This window comes from Colobus angolensis, unplaced genomic scaffold, assembly GCF_000951035.1.
Source record: "Colobus angolensis palliatus isolate OR3802 unplaced genomic scaffold, Cang.pa_1.0 Scaffold327, whole genome shotgun sequence".
NCBI classification, from domain to species: Eukaryota; Metazoa; Chordata; class Mammalia; order Primates; family Cercopithecidae; genus Colobus; species Colobus angolensis.
The window spans coordinates 1,356,678-1,376,324 of record NW_012116566.1 but is presented as its reverse complement, the minus strand read 5'-3'; the positions used below and the strand labels follow the sequence as shown (position 1 = coordinate 1,376,324).

Sequence of the window (19,647 nt, the reverse complement as noted above, 5' to 3'; positions counted from 1 at the left end):
TTTTTTTGAGACGGAGTCTCGCTCTGTCGCCCGGGCTGAAGTGCAGTGGCCGGATCTCAGCTCACAGCAAGCTCCGCCTCCCGATCTCAGCTCACAGCAAGCTCCGCCTCCCGGGTTTACACCATTCTCCTGCCTCAGCCTCCCGGGTAGCTGGGATTACAGGCGCCGCCACCTTGCCTGGCTAGTTTTTTGTATTTTTTAGTAGAGACGGGGGTTTCACCGTGTTAGCCAGGATGGTCTCGATCTGCTGACCTCGTGATCCGCCCGTCTCGGCCTCCCAAAGTGCTGGGATTACAGGCTTGAGCCACCGCGCCCGGCCTGGAATTTGTTTTTCTCTACATGCCACAGCATTTATAAAGAATTTACCAGGTCATCAAAGATATCCCTTTGGTGCACATGAATAGTAATCAGAGTCTCATATTTCACTCGTTCCCTGGAACTCAGATCCCTCGTGGTGATGTCTATCAGTGTATTGAGTAGCTCCAGGAAAGTCTCATTAGTTTTCTGCATGATTTTTTTATCAAACTTGGCATTTCTAAGGGCTTCTTCTGAATCCCGTGTCCATATCATCTGAATTCCTAATAATCCAACCTTATGGAAATAAAAAAGGCTTTATGAATTTGTATGGCATATTTATGTATTTAAACAGACATTACAACGTGATCAATAGTTATGATTCTTACGCAAGTGTAAAGCCATGATTACATCAACTTTGATACCTTTTTTCATAACCTATGGAAATTCTATTTCTTATCATTTTAAGTCATTTATGTTGAAGTCACATTTCTCCCTAGATAGATTTTAAGTTGCTTGCAGGCAAAGAATGTCTGAAACTTGCTTTACCCAAACTAGCATAATGCTGAGACAGAGCAGATGCTCACCAAATTTTTATTAATCACAGTAACGAAGAAAACATTGTTTCCTGTATTTTAATGCTGAAATCTATTTTTCAGTTTTTTAGTAAAGTGTTCAATCAGTACATTTTCATGATTTTTTCTACATTGTTACATCAAAAGATTGAGTAGGAAGAAAACTGTTTTAAGTTAAAGACAATACATCAAATATATCTATAACCCAAATACACGTTTAAGTCTATAGATATATGACCATATAATCTGTAGTTAAAAATCTTTAAGGTTAAGTATATTTAATGGGTCCTTATGAAAATCTTAATACTGGTCTAGAGTTAAATTACAGCCGTTTGTGAAGCTTACAATAGGTAATGTCTGAGATTTAAAATGACTATTTTACAAAACATACTTTCCAGTTTCAATACACTGACCTGAGCAGGGAAGGATGAAAGAAATTCAATTAGTTGGAAACCTGTTTCTTGAATATTTGCAGCTGCCTGGCGAATCACAAGATGCAATGAGGACTGAGATTCTTCCAAAAGAGAATTAAGCCAAACTTCCACATTGCCCTCTGCCATGACAGGTTTATTCAATTCAATCGTCTCACCCTCTCGAGAGGAAATTGACAGAATTCGATCATAGATCTATGTTAGAAACAAACAAAAAAGCTATAGTCATATAAAAAGTAAAAACTAATTCTTGACTTTGACTTGTCCTTCCCATAGAAAGTTAAAGCTACAGATTATAAAATACTGTAAAAGCCAAATATAAACTACTTAAAAACAATTTTTTTAAAAAAGCCATGAAATCTAAAAGGCAATACAAAATCAATTCCAGGCTGAGCACAGTGGCTCACGCCTGTAATCCCAGCACTTTGGGAGGCTGTGCCAGGTGGATCACCTGAGGTCCGGAGTTCAAGACCAGCCTGGGCAATGAGGTGAAACCCCGGCTCTACTAAAAATACAAAAATTAGCTGGGCATGGTGGTGGGGTGCCTGTAATCCCAGCTATTTGAGAGGCTGAGGCAGGAGAATCGCTTTAACCCAGGAGGCAGAGGTTGCAGTGAATCGAGACCGTGCCATTGCACTCCAGGCTGGGGGACAACAGCGAGACTCCGTCTCAAGAAAGAAAGAGAGAAAGAAAGAAAGAGAGAGAGAGAGAAAGAAATCAATTCTAAATAAACTATACTGGAAGGGGGAAAACTTATTTTCTAAAAGAAATATTTAATACAAATATGATGATTTTAAAAATCTCTAAAGTTTCCCAAATGAAATGAGGCTTCTAAAATCTAAAATGTTATACTAAGTCCTCCTTAGCTGTAGACAGAAGTGATCTACCAAAAAGCTACTGGGGCTTCAGTTTCAGGGCCCCTCCCTTACACAGACCGTTTCCAAGGCCCTGAATATGAATTTGTATTTATAATTTTACAAGATTTAGCACCCACACAAACAAAATCTGCCCCTGATTGTAGAAACCTTATGGCAGGAGCAACAAAAAACAAAAGCAACACGATCTTAAGAAGCAACTGCTAAGAACAAAGGCTAAAAGTCTGTGGGCATTTAACTAATAAAAGGAAGCCACACGGTAAATAAGATACTGAAAGATACTTAAATTATCTTCCATACAACTTGAGACAGTGAGAAGCTTTGCTCTTGGACCATGATGTCCTAGTGCTGTGGCAGAGGATTTAAGCAAAACATCAGGAAGATTTTTCTGATGAATTAAGTCCCTTCTTTCAACCCACACACCCAATAAAACAACAAGAAACATTGATTTTTGAACCATTAAAATCCATCCTGTTTTCCTTCCTCTCTGTCCCCTCTAACAAAGCCTTGTTACAGCTGTTCAGCCTTTTTTATCCCGATTTTGCAATGGCTTCTTACATTGATTTCCTTGCCCCCTTTCATTCTGCCTCCTACACTGCACCAGAGAATGTTTCTGAAACACAGATCAGGTCACTGTCCTGCTTAAATGCCTCCCATGGCTTTTCGGGATGAAGCAGAATTCCATCATGTGACGCGCTTGGCCTTTGGAATCTTGCCCATCCCCCCTTCTCTCTTTGCTCATGGCTCCCTGTTGTGGGCTCAATTGTGTCTCTCAAAAAAATATACTGAAGTCCTAAGCCCGGACACCTGTGAATGTGACATTATTTGGGAATAGCGTCTTTGCAGATGTGATCAATTTAAGATGCAGTCACCTCTAGCCTCCAGAACTTTGAGAGAATACATTTCTGTTGTTTGAAGCCACAGCAGCCCTAGGAAACTAATACACTGCCTCACACACTCACACTGCTGACATCCTAGGCTTCCCACACCTCCGGGCGCCCACAACTCCCTCGCACATGCTCTTCTTCTGACCTGACCACACTTCCCTTCACCTGCAAGGTTATATTCCATTTACCTTTAAAACATCAGTGCGAATTTACCTTCTCCTGCAGAAAGCCTTCCCTGACACCCCCATACACCCAGGTTAGGGCTCCCTGATGGGCATTCTCATGATCTCTGTGCTTAATGAAGCACAATAATAATAATTGAAGTCCAAAATTATCAGCAATTTAATTGCCCAATTTCTCTGAAGTGTTATACTCCATAAAACTGACTTCACTGTTGATCACAATATATTCTTCCTGGGAACCCCAGGCCAGCATCATGTCTAGCAGATAGCAATGAGCTTGACCTTAACAAGTGGCTTTTAATTGCTTCGAATGGAATGGCTCTCACACTGCCCTAACTGCACTCCGAAGGCTACTTGTTTACTTCCCTGTCTCCCCGACCCGAGCACAAGTTCACGGAAGGCTAGTGTATTCCCAGTGTTAAGCATGACATCTGGAACATGGTAGTTGCTCAATAAATGTAACAATGCATGCTAGGCTAAAGAAATGAATGTTACTAGGGTTTTGTGTGATGCACCAGAGGGAAACTGAATATAACAGCTAACAAGAAGAGTCACTTTCCTAGGGAATTTGGGTGGAGGGATGGATTAGACAATACATTTCAGCAGCTGTGCAGGTGTGGTCTCCATCAAGTTAAATGACCTCATGCAGCTTCATGATTCTCAGCGAAATGATACTAGCCCAGTTGGGTGTCTGTATGTTAAAAAAAAAAAAAAAAAAAAAAAAAAAAAAAAAAAAAATTTGAATAAAGTATGCTGAAACCAGATTAAAACAATTAAATCATAAGGACAAGTCTGTTCAGTTAAGATGTTATTTTGTGAACAGCTGGTTTTTTATCTTGTTGGATTTCTGACTAGTTAACTCAGTGTGTAAAACCATGAATGCTACATAAAATGCATTCTTAATCCTAAACTAGCATTTTTGTAATTTGAATCTACACTTTGGATAATAAGAAATTATACAGTTCTGAAGGTAAATTGGGCCCCATGATTTGTTTTTAGTCACTGGCCAAGAGCTAATGAACTGGAGGCAACCCTTGTTATAAACCCGTTTTCAAAGAGCTACTTAAAGACAGTTGAGGTTCTAAGGTACAGTGATTGTTGGCCTGCCGTTAGAATTAGGCGAACCTTGTCATGGAACTTGACAGATTTAATGTTGTCAAACACGTTCAGCAAATGGGCCTGTATAGTGTGGGAGTCCGATGCCTGCCCCAGAATCTCTAGAAGGGCAGGATCTGAGACGAAGAAAAACCGAGGAAAGCACAGTCGCTTTTTCTCCAAGTACCTGCGAGGAGAGGAAAAACATAAACCTTTATAACCACACAAAGCTTATCATTCAAAGAATAAATTAACCTGGATGGGAAAAGGGGGGAAGATTGTGTGACTTGTAACAATCTGATTTTCCCACATGACTTCTCAACCATTTTTCGATTTTTTAAGAATTTTGTCAAATAACATTCCATATTCTGATGGAGAAATAATTTTTTCCCAAAATTGGTGGCAGAATTCCCTCCTTTTTCACAAGTATAATGTACACCTGTTGCACAGTCTGGAAAATCTTGTACATTCTATGTGAAGAGTAAGATAAAAACACACCCAGGCAGGTTTTGGTTTTGGGTTTGGGGTTGGCTTTCCAAGCCCAGCACTGTGTCATCTAAAGGTGCCCTACAATACTTGAAATTGTAACTTAAAAGAGAATCCAATGAATTCATCATCCAAGCAGAAGCAAAACCCAGCTGTGACGAGCTCCATGGAAAAGCTGTGGCACTCGTCTCTGCCTCCAGGAGTTTCCAAAGTTCACTGAATGTTCCGATCGCTGACCTGCTTTTAGGCAGGCTTTTGTTTCTATATTTGCTTTCTGTTATGGTCATTCCTGATGTTACGGATATGTGTATTCTGTTGTTTTCTTAACTATAGCTCTCTATCTTCATTTTCTAGCATATTTTGTTACGATTATTTTAATTGTACTTCTTTTTGAAACTTTACCAGCTGTTTTCTTTTTTAATTTTTGCTCTTCCCTTATCACTTGTATTATTATTCATTTTAGCCCTTTTTCGACTTTTTTATTTGAGACAGAGTCTCACTCTTTCACCCAGGCTGCAGTGCAGTGGCATGACCTTGGCTCACTGCAACCTCCACTTCCCGGGTTCGAGTGATTCTCCTGCTTCAGCCTCCAAAGTGGCTGCAACTACAGGCTTGTGCCACCACGCTCGGCTGATTTTTTTTTCTTTTTTCATTTTTTTTTTTAGTAGACATGGGGTTTCACCATGTTAGCCAAGGCTGGTCTCGAACTCATGACTTCAAATGATCCACCCGCCTCAACCTCCCAAAGTGTTGAGATTACAGGAATGAGCCATCACACCTGGCCTCAACTTTTATTTTAGGTTCAGGGGTACCTGTGCAGGTTTGTTATAGAGGTAAACTGTATGTCGGGAGGTTGGTATACAGATTATTTCATCACCCGGGTAATAAGCATAGTACTTGATAGGTAGTTTTCCAATCCTCACCCTCCTGCCACCTCCACCCTTGAGTAGACCCCAGTGTTTGTTGTTGACAGCCAAACTCCTGTGACGGTATAGAGAAGATACCTTATATTCACGGACACAGTCCAATTACCCCAACTCAAATTACGATCTGATCTGTGTGAAGACCATTCCTGTCCATGCTGATCCTCGACAGCCTGGGAGGGTGTCGTTTTTGTATAAATACGGTTTCTCAAATGTTTATCCGAGGCTTACAAATGTTGCTCATAACCTCTTCTTGGTAACAGAATCAAAAGGGAAAGCTTAGTAAAAAATAAATAAATAAAATAAATAAAAACATTTAAAAAGTGTGAACAATTTTAGAGTAGACATTTTCTCTGCGTGGTTATAAAATAATGCCCAAATGTTGGGTGATAGAGTACAATATGTTCATAGGAAAAAGAAAGGATAAAAAAGAGAAAAAAAATAGAGGGGGGGTTGTGCATGTGTGCATGTGTGCGTGTGTGTGTGTGTGTGTGTGTGTCTGTCTGTCTGTCTGTGGGGGTGGATGGAAGATGAGGAAGGGAGAGAAAAGTAATAAACTCAGCTGTAGGTAGTCCAGAAGACAGTTCCTCAGCAAGTGGTGACTGAACCTGCATGATATTTTAGTCATCCCTGCCCCTCAGTCCTTCCATGTTGAAGAACCCCCAGAGCAGGGAAACTTTCAGAAACCCTTTCCTCGTTCTCTCTGACCTGATCCTGGTGTTAGGCACATAGCACTCATGCTGGGTCTATATCCAAGAACCGTCAGTGGTGCCTGAACCACATCTGGTCATGCTAAATAATTATTAGGCTAAATGGAATAGTGCAGCATCAATCATTAGAAAACAACCTTTTTGTCCTTCAACAGTTACTTGACTTGATCTAATAATTTTATAAAGGAGATCAACTCATTAATCCCTAAGACTCCATTTTTCTAAACCTTTATGTTAGAAGAATTACTTGCAAATGGTTTTGCTTTGAAGTGAACATTTAAAGGGTACTTTACTGACATGGGTGTTGGCTACAGCCATGGTGTTTAAAAAGCCTCTTTAGGTGTATGGTGATAACTCTACAGCAGCAGTCCTCAACCTTTGCGCCACCAGGGACCAATTTCATGGAAGACAATTTTTCAATTTTTCTACAGATCTGGGGTGTGGTGGTTTCAGGATGATCCAAGTGCAGTATATTTACTGTGTACTTTATTTCTATTATTATTGTGCACTAAAGTTTCTATTATTATTACATGGTAAAAATAATTACACAACTCACCACAGAGTCAGTGAGAGACCTCACCTTGTTTTCCTGCAACTAGATGGTCCCATTTGGAGATGATGGGAAACAGTGACAAATCATCAGGCATTAGATTCTCATAAGGAGTGCGCAACCTAGATCCCTCACATGCACAGTTCACAATAGGGTTTGCACTACTATGAGACTGTCATGTTGCTGCTGATCTCACAGGAGGCAGAGCTCAGGTGATATTGAGAGTGATGAGGAGCAGTTGTAAATACAGATGAACCTTCGCTCACTCACCTGCTACTCACCTTCTGCTGTGCAGCCCTGTTCCTAACAGGCCACGGACTGGTTCCAAGGTTTGAGGACCTCTGCTCTATAGCACAGGCCTTTGAAACACTCATCACCTAAATTAGAGTAAACTTGCAAATATTTGCTACAGAAAATTTTGGCCCTACCTCTAGCTTCAAGGTAGTGGGGTGGACATCCATGTAAGCATGGTTTTGTTTAGACTCTTCAACTTTCCTAAAAGTCCACCAACTTCCACATCTCGCCAGCTGTATGCTGACGCCTATGAATTTGTCCTTAACCAGCAGTGCAGACTGCCTGTCCTCTGCATTCTTGTCAGGGTTTACATCTCTCACGTCTTATGCTGCCCGATACCTTCCACCAACATGGATATGAAAGTGATATTCACGGAGGATTCATGAAAGTGTATGCAGTGATTCCATTCCCTTAGCTCCCTGGATGAAGCCATTCCATTAGAGAGGCTCATGTTTGACTCATGCTGTGATAAGAAAGTAGATGAAGCTTCTGCTCTGGGTTCCCTTTTAAAAGGATACACAATAGAAATTTGTCCAAATTATCAATTTGAGGACAAGGAAACATAATGTCTCCCCAGGTAACTTTTATTCTATGAATCTTATGAACCTATCATTTGTCACCGTTTACCTTGGGCCCTAGGAAGGATCTTTGCTCTCTAAATCCAAGGTCCATTTGTAGTTTTTCTCTGCACCAATTTTACCCTCTGAGCTTATTAGCCGTTTTTTTCCTTTGACCTTAACTTTCTCATTGCATGGTTATTTTTCAGCAGCCGTCTCAAAAGTTTTTCTGGTCAGCCAAGAATAAATAAGTAATCCATATTGCTTACAAGTACCCCCATACAGGTCTTTTTTCCATTTTTAGTATAGTCGCTTTTTTTGTTCAACTTTAATAAACTATCGATTTCATCGAGATCCTGCCAAAGCACCATCTGAAGCCCAGTATTTTAGCCATCACCCGTGACTACGAGGGCAGCCTGGCTTCAATGAGCTGAGTCCTGCAGTGCACAGGACAAGCTGGCTATTCACAGGACACTATTACAGGTCATGAGGCCATCAGGATGAATTCATGGGGAAAGATCAACTGTCTCCCAGAGTGGGCCAAGGAGACATCATTATTTAAATTAAATGCTCAGGTGCTTGAGTTTAACTTCCTTGTCAATGTACACTTAGCATATTACTATGTAACATATTTCTACTTACATTATTTTATCATGATTAACCAAGGGAAAAAAAAAACAAACAAAAAAACTTAATGACTCTTGGAATTCACCAAGCCTCCATACGCATAAATGTGTGTGTAGATAGATGTTATATTAGATACTTTTTAATATAATCCTGATTGCATGTATATACGAAACACTGTGTCATATAATGAGCATAATAAAATATGTTGGTTCTATAGATGTTTATCCAAGAAGAATATCAGAAAAACGGGTGTATTAATTTTTAAAAGCAGGCACTGTATGAGAATGTTTATACAGTCTTATCCCAGTGATAGAAGCAACCTTAAGTCCTATGAGTCCAACATCAGGACAAATCTAGCAAGTGTTTGATGAGAATATAAGGCTTCAAAATAACAGTTTCATCCGTGCAACAGCTTTATACATGAATTAAGCCTTAGCAAAAGAAAACAAATTTGGCTAATGCTATCTAGTCTCCCTGTATCCTTTTGTCTCAAGGATACTGAGAGCTTTCAAAGAGCCAGGGAACTTACCCAGTAAGGGATTTCTGGCATATTTCCAACTGGTCCAGCAAGTGCGGTAACAGCTGCCCCAGGGTCTCATCTCCAACACAGCACTGAACTACACTGGGCACTTCATGTGCCCGAGTCATGATCTTCACCCAAGATTTATCTATGTTAGAAAAGCGCTTGGCTTCCTATGAGAACAAGGTAACAAAGCACACTTAGATCTGGACACATCTGTGATCTCAAAGACAGAGCATCTCACATTCCTCCAGTTGATGCTAGAGTTTTAACCGGTCCAGATAGCCAAGCAATATACGCCTAATGTCATACACATTTTATTGAAGTTCGTATTGGGCTTTCTGTGCCGTATCATCCCCTGTATTAAGTAAGCATCCTTAGCTCAACCTTGGGACTCCCATTATGTTAAGTTAAAACAAGAAATGGATACAAAAGTAATAATACAATTCAAGAAAATATGAAAAGAAAGGACACACCTTTCTTTTCAGGGGTTATCTCTAAATGAAGTACATTTCCTATTTTTAGTGCTCAATTTTCTATATTGAGCACTGGATTGTTTGTTTACGTAGAAAAAGTATTTAAAAATAAAGATACAAAATTAATTCCAGTATAACTGGAATATTGTAAAAAAAATTTAATGGCAAATGCATAGATTATCTTGAGAGGGCAGGAATCATATAAGTTTTCTTCTTTTTTTTTTAAGACAGGGTCTCACTCTGTTGTCCAGGCTGGAGTACAGGTGCTCAATCACAGCTTACTGCAGCCTTGATTTCCTGGGCACAAGCGATTCTCCTACCTCAGCCTCTCCAGTATCTGGGACTACAGGCATGTGCCACCATGCCTAGTTAATTTTTTTTTTTTTTATAGAAACAAGGTTTCATCATATTGGCCAGGCTGGTCTTGAACTCCTGGGCTCAAGCAGTCTTCCAACTTCAGCCTCCCAAAGTGCTGGGACTACAAGCATGAGCCACCGCACCCAGCCCCAAATTTTCAATTTCTTCTTTAAAGCTTTCTGTATGTACCAATGAGTATATACTATCAAATACGAAAGGAAGAAACTACACCTAGCACCTTAAATATTCTACATGAAAATTTCTAAGTCCAATTTTAGATTCTTCTTCACTCATTAAAAAGAAAAACATGGGAATCCTGGGCATGATGGCCAAATAGGAATTGCTCCACCCTGCAGCTCCCAGCGAGATCAACGCAGAAGGCAGTGATTTCTGCATTTCCAACTGAGGTACCTGGCTCATCTCATTGGGACTGGTTAGATAGTGGATGCAGCCCACGGAGGGCAAGAAGAAGCAGGGTGGGGCACTGCCTCACCCAGGAAGTGCAAGGGTTTGGGGAACTCCCCACCACAGCCAAGAGAAACCATGAGGTACCATGCCATGAGGGACACTGCTATCCAGCCCAGTTACTATGCTTTTCCCATGGTCTTTACAATCCGCAGACCGGGAGATTCCCTTGGGTGCCTACACCACAAGGGCCCTGGGTTTCAAGCACAAAACTGAGTGGCCGTTTGGGCAGACACTGAGCTAGCTGCAGTTTTGTTTTTTATTTTTTTTTACATAGAGTTTCGCTCTTTTTGCCCAGGGTGGAGTGCAATGGTACAATCTCAGCTTACTGCAACCTCCGCCTCCTGGGTTCAAGCGATTCTCATGCCTCAACCTCCCGAGTAGCTGGGATTACAGGCATGTGCCACCACACCCAGCTAATTTTGTATTTTTAGTAGAGACAGAGTTTCTCCACGTTGGACAGGCTGGTCTCGAACTCCCGACCTCAGGTAATCCACCTGCCTTGGCCTCCCAAAGTGCTGGGATTACAGGTGTGAGCCATCACATCCAGCCATTTTTTTCATACCCCAGTGGCACCTGAAACGCCAGTGAGGCAGAACTGTTCACTCCCCTGGAAAGGGGGCTGAAGCCAGGGAACCAAGTGGTCTTGCTCAGTGAATGCCATCCCCACGAACCCAGCAAGATAAGATCCACTGGCTTGAAATTCTCACAGCACAGCAGTCTGAAGTCAACCTGGAATGCTTGAGCTTGGTGGGGGTATGGGGGTCCACCACTACTGAGGCTTGAGTAGGTAGTTTTTCCCTCACAGTGTAAACAAAGTCACAAAGAAGTTCAGACTGGGCAGAGCCCACCACAACACCACACAGCTGCTGTAGCCAGACTGCCTCTCTAGATTCCTCCTCTCTGTGCAGGGCATCTCTGAAAAAAAGGCAGCAACCCCAGTCAGGCACTTATAGATAAAACTCTCATCTCCCTGGGACAGAGAAACTGGGGGACGGGGCAGCTGTGGGGTGCAGCTACAGAAGACTTAAACGTTCCTGCCTGCCAGCTCTGGAGAGCAGCAGATCTCCCAGCACAGGGCTCGAGCTCTGCTAAGGGACAGACTGCCTCCTCAAGTGGGCCCCTGACCCCATGCTTCTTGACAGGGAGACACTTCCCAGCAGGGGCCAACAGACATCTCATACATGAGAGCTTCAGCTGGCATCTGGCAGGTGTCCCTCTCAGACAAAGCTTCCAGAGGAAGGAGCAGACAGCAATCTTTGCTGTTCTGCAGCCTCTGCTGGTGATGCCCAGGCAAAGAGGGTCTGGAATGGACCCCCAGCAAACTCCAGAAAACCTGGAGAAGAGGGGCCTGTCTGTTAGAAGGAAAACTAACAAACAGGAAGCAATAACATCAACATCAACAAAAATGACAACCAAACAAACACTCCATCTGAAGGTCACCAACAGCAAAAACCAATGGTAGATAAATCCATGAAGATGAGGAAAAACCAGCACAAAAAGGCTGAAAATTCCAAAACCAGAATGCCTCTTCTCCTCCAAAGGAAAACAACTTCTCACCAGCAAGGGAACAAAACTGGACAGAGAATGAGTTTGACGAATTGACAGAAGTGGGCTTCAGAAGGTGGATGATAACAAACTCCTCCAAGCTAAAAGAGCATGTTCTAACCCAACATAAGTAAGCTAAGAACCTTTATAAAAGTTAGAGAAATTGCTAACTAGAATAACCAATTTAGAGAAGAATATAAATGACCTGACGGAGCTGAAAAACACAGCACAAGAACTTTGTGAAGCATACACAAGTATCAATACCCAAATCAACCAAGCAGAAGAAAGGATATCAGAGAATGAAGATCAACATAATGAAATAAAGCGTGAAGATAAGATTAGAGAAAAAATAATGAAAAGGAATGAACAAAGCCTCCAAGAAATATGAGACTATGTGAAAAGACCAAACCTACGTTTGATTGGTGTACCTAAAAGTGACGGGGAGAATGGATCCACGTTAAAAAACAATCTTCAGGATGTTATCCAGGAGAACGTCCCCAACCTAGCAAGACAGGCCAACATTCAAATTCAGGAAATACAGAGAACACCATGAAGATTCTCCTCAAGAAGAGCCACCCCAAAACACATAATTGTCAGATTCACCAAGGTTGAAATGAAGGAAAAAATGTTAAAGGCAGCCAGAAAGACAGATCGGGTTACCCACAAAGGGAAGCCCATCAGATTAATAGCAGATCTCTCTGCAAAAACCCTACAAGCCATAAGAGAGTAGAGACCAATATTCAACATTCTTAAAAGAATTTTCAGCCCAGAATTTCATATCCAACCAAACTAAGCTTCATAAGCAAAGGAGAAATAAAATCCTTTACAGACAAGCAAGTGATGAGGGATTTTGTCACCAATAGGCCTGCCCTACAAGAGCTCCTGAAGGAAGCACTAAATATGGAAAGGAAAAACCAGTACCAGCCACTGCAAAAACAAACCAAAATGTAACATTGATATTATGAAGAAACTGCATCAACTAATGGACAAAATAACTAGCTAGCATCATAATGACAGGATCAAATTCATACATAAAAATATTAACCTTAAATGTAAACGGGCTAAATGCCCCAATTAAAAGACACAGACCGGCAAATTTAATAGAGTCAAGATTCATCAGTGTGCTACATTGAGAAGACCCATCTCACATGCAAAGACACACACAAGCTCAGAATAAAGGGATGGAAGAATATTTACCAAGCAAATGGAAAGCAAAAAAAAGCAGAGGTTGCAATCCTACTCTCTGATATAACAGATTTAAACCAACAAAGATCAAAAAAGACAAAGAAGGGCATTACATAATGGTAAAGGGATCAATGCAATGAAAAGAGCTAACTATCCTAAATATATATGCACCTGATACAGGAGCACCCAGGTTCATAAAGCAAATTCTTAGAGACCTACAAAGAGACTTAGAATCTCACACAATAATAGTAGGAGCCTTTTTTTTAACATGTTAAAGAAATGTTTAATCACAAAATTAAGCTTACACATAATCTAAAAATTTTCAAATGTACTGTATTTTATAGCATAAAAGTACAATTAGTAAAATGATTCACTAGTAATTTAATTACATTTAATTTAATTTTAAGTAAAATTAAAAATGCTTCTCTCTCACTATGATGCAGAATATTACTCTGAACGCCTACCTCATGCATCACTCAATATGAAAAGTAAACTAACAAGAGCCACTCCACTTAGATTTTCATCATAAATCTTACATTTTAGTACCCATACTCTTCAACAGTGGGAGACTTTAACACCACACTCTCAATATTAGACAGATGAATGAGATAATTAACAAGGATATTCAGGACTTGAACTCAGCTCTGGACCAAGCAGACCTAATAGACATCTACAGAACTCTCCACCCCAAATCAACAGAATATACATTCTTCTCAACATTGCATCATACTTATTCTTATATCGACCACATAATTGGAAGTAAAACACTCCTCAGCAAATGCAAAAGAACAGAAATCATAGAAAACAGTCTCAGACCACAGTGCAATCAAGTTAGAACTCAGGATTAAGAAACTCACTCAAAATCGCACAACTACATGGAAACTGAACAACCTGCTCCTGAAAGACTACTGGGTAAATAACGAAATTAAGGCAGAAATAAATAAGTTCTTTGAAACCAATGAGAACAAAGACACAGCATACGAGAATTTCTGGGACACAGCTAAAGCACTGTTTAGAGGGAAATTTATAGCACTAAATGCCCACAGGAGAAAGTGGGAAAGATTTAAAATTGACACATTAACATCACAATTAAAAGAACTAGAGAATCAAGAGCAAACAAATCCAAAAGCTTGCAGAAGACAAGAAATAACTAACATCAGAGCAGAACTGAAGGAGATAGAGCCATGAAAAACCCTTCAAAAAAATCAATGAATTCAGGAACCGGTTTTTTGAAAAGATCAACAAAACAGACTGCTAGCCAGACTACTAAAGAAGAAAAGGGAGAAGAATCAAATAGACACAATAAAAAATGATAAAGGGAATATCACCACTGATTCCACAGAAATACAAACTACCATCAGAGAATACTATAAACACCTCTACGCAAATAAACTAGAAAAATCTAGAAGAAATGGGTAAGTTTCTTCTAGAAATTCTACCAGAGGTTCAAAGAGCAGCTGGTACCATTCCTCTTAAAACTACTCCAAACCGTAGAAAAAGAGGGACTCCTCCCTAACTCATTTTATGAGGCCAGCATCATCCTGATACCAAAACCTGGCAGAGACACAATAAAAAAAGAAAATTTCAGGCCAATATCTCTGATGAACATCAATGCAAAAGTCCTCAATAGAATACAGGCAAACTGAATCAAAAAGCACATTAAAAAGCGTATCCACCACGATGAAGTCAACTTCATCCCTGGGATGCAAGGCTGGTTCAACATATGCAAATCAATAAACATAATCCATCACATAAACAGAACCAATGAAAAAACCACATGATTATCTCAATAGATGCAGAAAAGGCCTTCGATAAAATTGAACACCGCTTCATGCTAAAAACTCTCAATAAACTAGGTATTGATGGAACGTATCTCAAAATAATAAGAGCTATTAATGACAAATCCACAGCCAATATCATACTGAATAGGCAACAGCCAGAAGCATTCCTTTTGAAAACCGGCACAAGACGAGGATGCCCTCTCTCACCACTCCTATTCAACATAGTATTGGAAGTTCTGGCCAGGGCAATCAGGCAACAGAAAGAAATAAACGTATTCAACTAGGAAAAAAGGAAGTCAAATTATCTCTTTTTGCAGATGACATGATTGTATATTTAGAAAACCCCATCGTCTCAGCCTAAAAACTCCTAAAGCTGATGAGCAACTTCAGCAAAGTCTCATGATACAAAATCAATGTGCAAAAATCACAAGCATTCGTATAACCAATAACAGATAAACAGAGAGCCAAATCATGAGTGAACTCCCATTCACAACGGCTACAAAGAGAATAAAATACCTAGAAATACAACTTACAAGGGATGTGAAGGACCTCTTCAAGGAGAACTACAAACCACTGCTCAAGGGAATAACAGAGGACACAAATAAATGGAAGAACATTCCATGCTCATGGATAGGAAGAATCAGTATCATAAAAATGGCTATACTGCCCAAAGTAATTTATAGATTTAATGCTATTTCCATCAAGCTACCATTGACTTCCTTCAAATAATTAGAAAAAAAACTACTTTAAATTTCATATGGAACCAAAAAAGAACCCATATAGCCAAGACAATCCTAAGCAGAAAGATCAAAGCTGGAGGCATCATGTTACCTGACTTCAAACTAAACTTCAAGGCTACAGTAACCAAAACAGCATGGTACTGGTACCAAAACAGACATATAGACCAAGGGAACAGAACAGAAGCCTCAGAAATAACACCACACATCTACAACCATCTGATCTTTGACAAACCCAACAAAACAAGCAATGGGGAAAGGATTCCCTATTTATTAAATGATGTTGGGAAAACTGGCTAGCCATATGCAGAAAACTGAAACTGGACTCCTTCCTTACACCTTATACAAAAATTAACTCACGATGGATTAAAAATCTAAACATAAGACCTAAAACCATTAAAAACCCTAGAAGATAATCTAGGCAATACCATTCAGGACACAGGAATGGGCAAAGACTTAATGACTAAAACACCAAAAGCAATTGCAACAAAAGCCAAAACAGTGTGGCAATTCCTCAAGGAGCTAGAAATAGAAATACCACTTGACCCAGCAATCCCATTACTGGGTATATACCCAAAGGATTATAAATCAATCTACTATAAAGACACATGCACACATATGTTTATTGCAGTACTGTTCACAAAAGGAAAGACTTGGAACCAACCCAAATGCCCACCAATGTTATACTGGATAAAGGAAATGTAGCACATATATACCATGGAATACTATGCAGCCATAAAAAAGAAGGAGTCCATGTCCTTTGCAGTGACATGGATGCAGCTGGAAACCATCATTCTCAGCAAGCTAGCACGGGAACAGAAAACCAAGTAACACATGTTCTCACTGATAAGTGGGAATTAAACAATGAGAACATATGGGCACAGGGAGGGGAACATCACACACTGGGGCCTGTCAGGGGATGTGGGGAAAGGGTAGGGATAGCAATAAGAGAAATACCTAATGTAGATGACGGGTTGCTGAGTGCAGCAAACCACCATGGCACATGTATACCTATGTAACAAACCTGCACGTTCTGCACATGTATCCCAGAACTTAAAGTATGATTAAAAAAAAAAAAAATCCAAACCTCCTACTTAAAACCTTTAAAAAAAAGAAGATAAAAAACATGCAAAAATAAAGTAGAATTTAGTGAGTGAATACATTTCACTACTGCCTCCAAAATAAATGGTCTGCAGTCTAATTTGATCTGTCATCTGTAATTAAACTGAAAACTAACCAAAGAAGAAGTTCGGAAACCTATGTCATGAAAACATTTAATATAATCATGCTTCTAAAACTCAAATATATTGTTAAAATGTTATAATCTTGCATACAGCTTAAGGTAATTGAATAAGAATCCTTAAGAATTGGTTAAAGTGTTCATTTAAAAATCTCAAAATATATTCCATATATACCTATATACCTAGTAAGAAGGTTATGATTTGATGATAAATATATACTAGACATATCGAAAAGAAGGTCTTTTGGTTTTGGGGATTTTTCCTGCAAATTTCCACCCCTCAAGTGTACTGTACAGATATAATTGGGTACATTGTATAGTACGGATTGCTTTAAAATGTCAGTAGTAGAAGAACAAATTAGCCTACCATTGTCAAGATAACTGCACCACAATTCTACAGTTCCAAATGCTACCTTGAAGTTATCTAAAGAAGCATATCAATTATGCAACCACTTATTCTTTGTTTTTTAACGGTCTATTATCTATCAAACCTCCACAGTTTTGCAGCATTTTTACTCTGATTGTCACCCCTTTCCTTTTCACAATTTCTCACTCCTGTTGCAGAATAACAGTATTAACAGTGACAACAAAATATTGAAGGAAGGGGTTCAATGGAAGTGGAATATTATTGCACTATTTAAGGGGGTATTCGTTCTGAGATCTTTCTCTGAAAAAATATGATGAAATCATAAAGAAGATTAGGAAACCTTGGGCAACTGCTTGGCAATGTCTCCTCCCACAAAGACGGCTTCTAAATAAATCCACAGGTTTTGCACTGTCATCCAGCTCTCGATGATGTCTGTTGAGTTGGAAAGGTACTGCACCCATTTTTGAATCTGGGCTTTGAATGGCATATTGTACCTAAAATAAGAAATAGGTTTAGGATTTGGTTTTGGTTTTTGTTGTGCTGTTGTTTTCAAACTAAAAAGGTTTTTAAAAGTCTTAATTTTTAACCTCTTTCTTTACAACCTTAATTATGTTGCTGGCTTTTAAAGTGATGCAACCAAGTGATTAATTCATCCCCATTTTTTGTGCATTGTTAGTCTAGCTTTTTCCCTTTTGATCCGGAGTATAGAGAAGGGTAGGAGATTTATAATCTAAGGAGTAGGTCAGGCATTAGACTTGATTCCACCAAGCTTCCAGGGTAATATAATTACCCTCAGTGCTGCTAAGGCTATGAGAATCATATTTGCTCTACTGAACTTCTGTGCCTATTTCATGGAGTCTCTGGTTTTTCATATAATATGGAGCCTTTATAGAATCATCAGTGGGAACCAGACAACTAATTCAGTCTTCAAATATGATAACACCTGGACTCTCTCATTAACCTCCCCTTTTCTGAGTCTCTTCCTAACTTCCCACGTACCTGTGTCCAACCCACTCGTGTTTGATATACATGTGTGCAAGGTTACTGCCTCTTCCATAGTTAATCATTTGTCTTCCCCTTTTCCTCTTTAAGACAGACTGCCTGCGGGTAGCCTCCCAATGTCCTTTTCTCCTTCTGCTTTTCCATGTGGGCTCATAACTACCCAGCTAAATTACTGAATTTCCCGGCTTCCCTTTGCAGTAATGTGCAGTCAGAAGACTAAGTTCCCCATCAACAGTGCTTAATTTAGCTGAACACTGGAATGATCTCATAGCTGAACACTGGAATCATCTCGCCAGCATTAAAAATTACTGATGCCTGCCTGGGTCCTACCTACAGAGACTCTGATTCAATGAGTCTGGGAAATGGTCCTGGCATTGGGATTTTTTTTAAGTTCCTTCTGGCGTGTTGCATTTCTACATGAAATGTTGAGTAGTGGCATTGGATGTAATGGGTAGCAGGGGAATAAGGTCACACCTGGGAAAGACAGATGAGTGAGCCAGACCAAACTTGGGTCCCTGATGATGTGGTGAAGTCTCCATTCCAACCTGAACCATCTACGTTAAGAATTCTTTTACACGTGAGCAATATAAGCATCAGTGTTATGTCAGCCATTTTGTATGTGGTGTTTCTGTTATTTACAGACAAACTTAATCCTAAATGATTGTACAGCCTATCTTTATGTTTCTTCTTCTCTTTCTTATCCCTTCATGGCTCTCTCTAGCCCTACATAATATGGACTTGAAGTCGTATTATTGCATAAAAGTTTAATTTCCATATTCTTAATTGTTAACCAAATTGTTTTAATATTCCACGCATCTTTCTGAATATTTGTGTGCTCTTCACTAGAATACAGGTCCATAGAAACAGAGATCTTTCCTTTATTTGTTGTTCTATCCACAGCACCTAGAAGAGTACATCACTCACATAGTAAAGGTTCAATAAATATATATTGAAAAAATATTCCTCCCAATAACTCTATCTGTAGATTAGATGCCATTGACAAGAAAAGTTTCCCCAGCCTAACCAGATAATTTTTACTTAATTTATATTTATATGTGTATCTTTTCTGTCTCCCTAGCGTATATTATTGTCCATCTATCCTTTATACTGGTTTGGTATGAATAGTAACCAAGTTCATTAAAACTCACCAAATCCTGAGAAGTCCAAACTCAAGATCACTAGTGGTCTAACTTTATATCCCCATATTACTTTAGTGTAACAAGTAAACTGAAATAAGAGAAATTTTTTGAAATAGCATGAAGTACACAGTATTTCCAACATTAAAAGTATTGATACACAAATATACAGAGATTTGGGTGAATTTTTTTTTTTGGAGACGGAGTCTTGCTCTGTTGCCCGGGCTGGAGTGCAGTGGCCGGATCTTAGTTCACTGCAAGCTCCGCCTCCCGGGTTTACGCCATTCTCCTGCCTCAGCCTCCCGAGTAGCTGGGACTACAGGCGCCCGCCACCTCGCCCAGCTGGT

At 39.8% G+C, this 19,647-nt stretch overlaps 1 protein-coding gene across 1 annotated transcript in view; it reads right to left on the bottom strand.

The window, feature by feature from the left end:
- DNAH5 (dynein, axonemal, heavy chain 5) overlaps positions 1-19,647 on the bottom strand; it is a 252,270-nt gene that overhangs the window by 149,846 nt on the left and 82,777 nt on the right. Inside the window, exons 30-34 of the mRNA XM_011951766.1 lie at positions 17,503-17,656; positions 9,016-9,179; positions 4,370-4,526; positions 1,283-1,495; positions 367-591 (exon numbers count right to left, since the gene is read on the bottom strand). Of these exons, the coding sequence (XP_011807156.1) occupies positions 367-591; positions 1,283-1,495; positions 4,370-4,526; positions 9,016-9,179; positions 17,503-17,656 (913 nt within the window). The remainder of the gene's footprint in view (positions 1-366; positions 592-1,282; positions 1,496-4,369; positions 4,527-9,015; positions 9,180-17,502; positions 17,657-19,647) is intronic.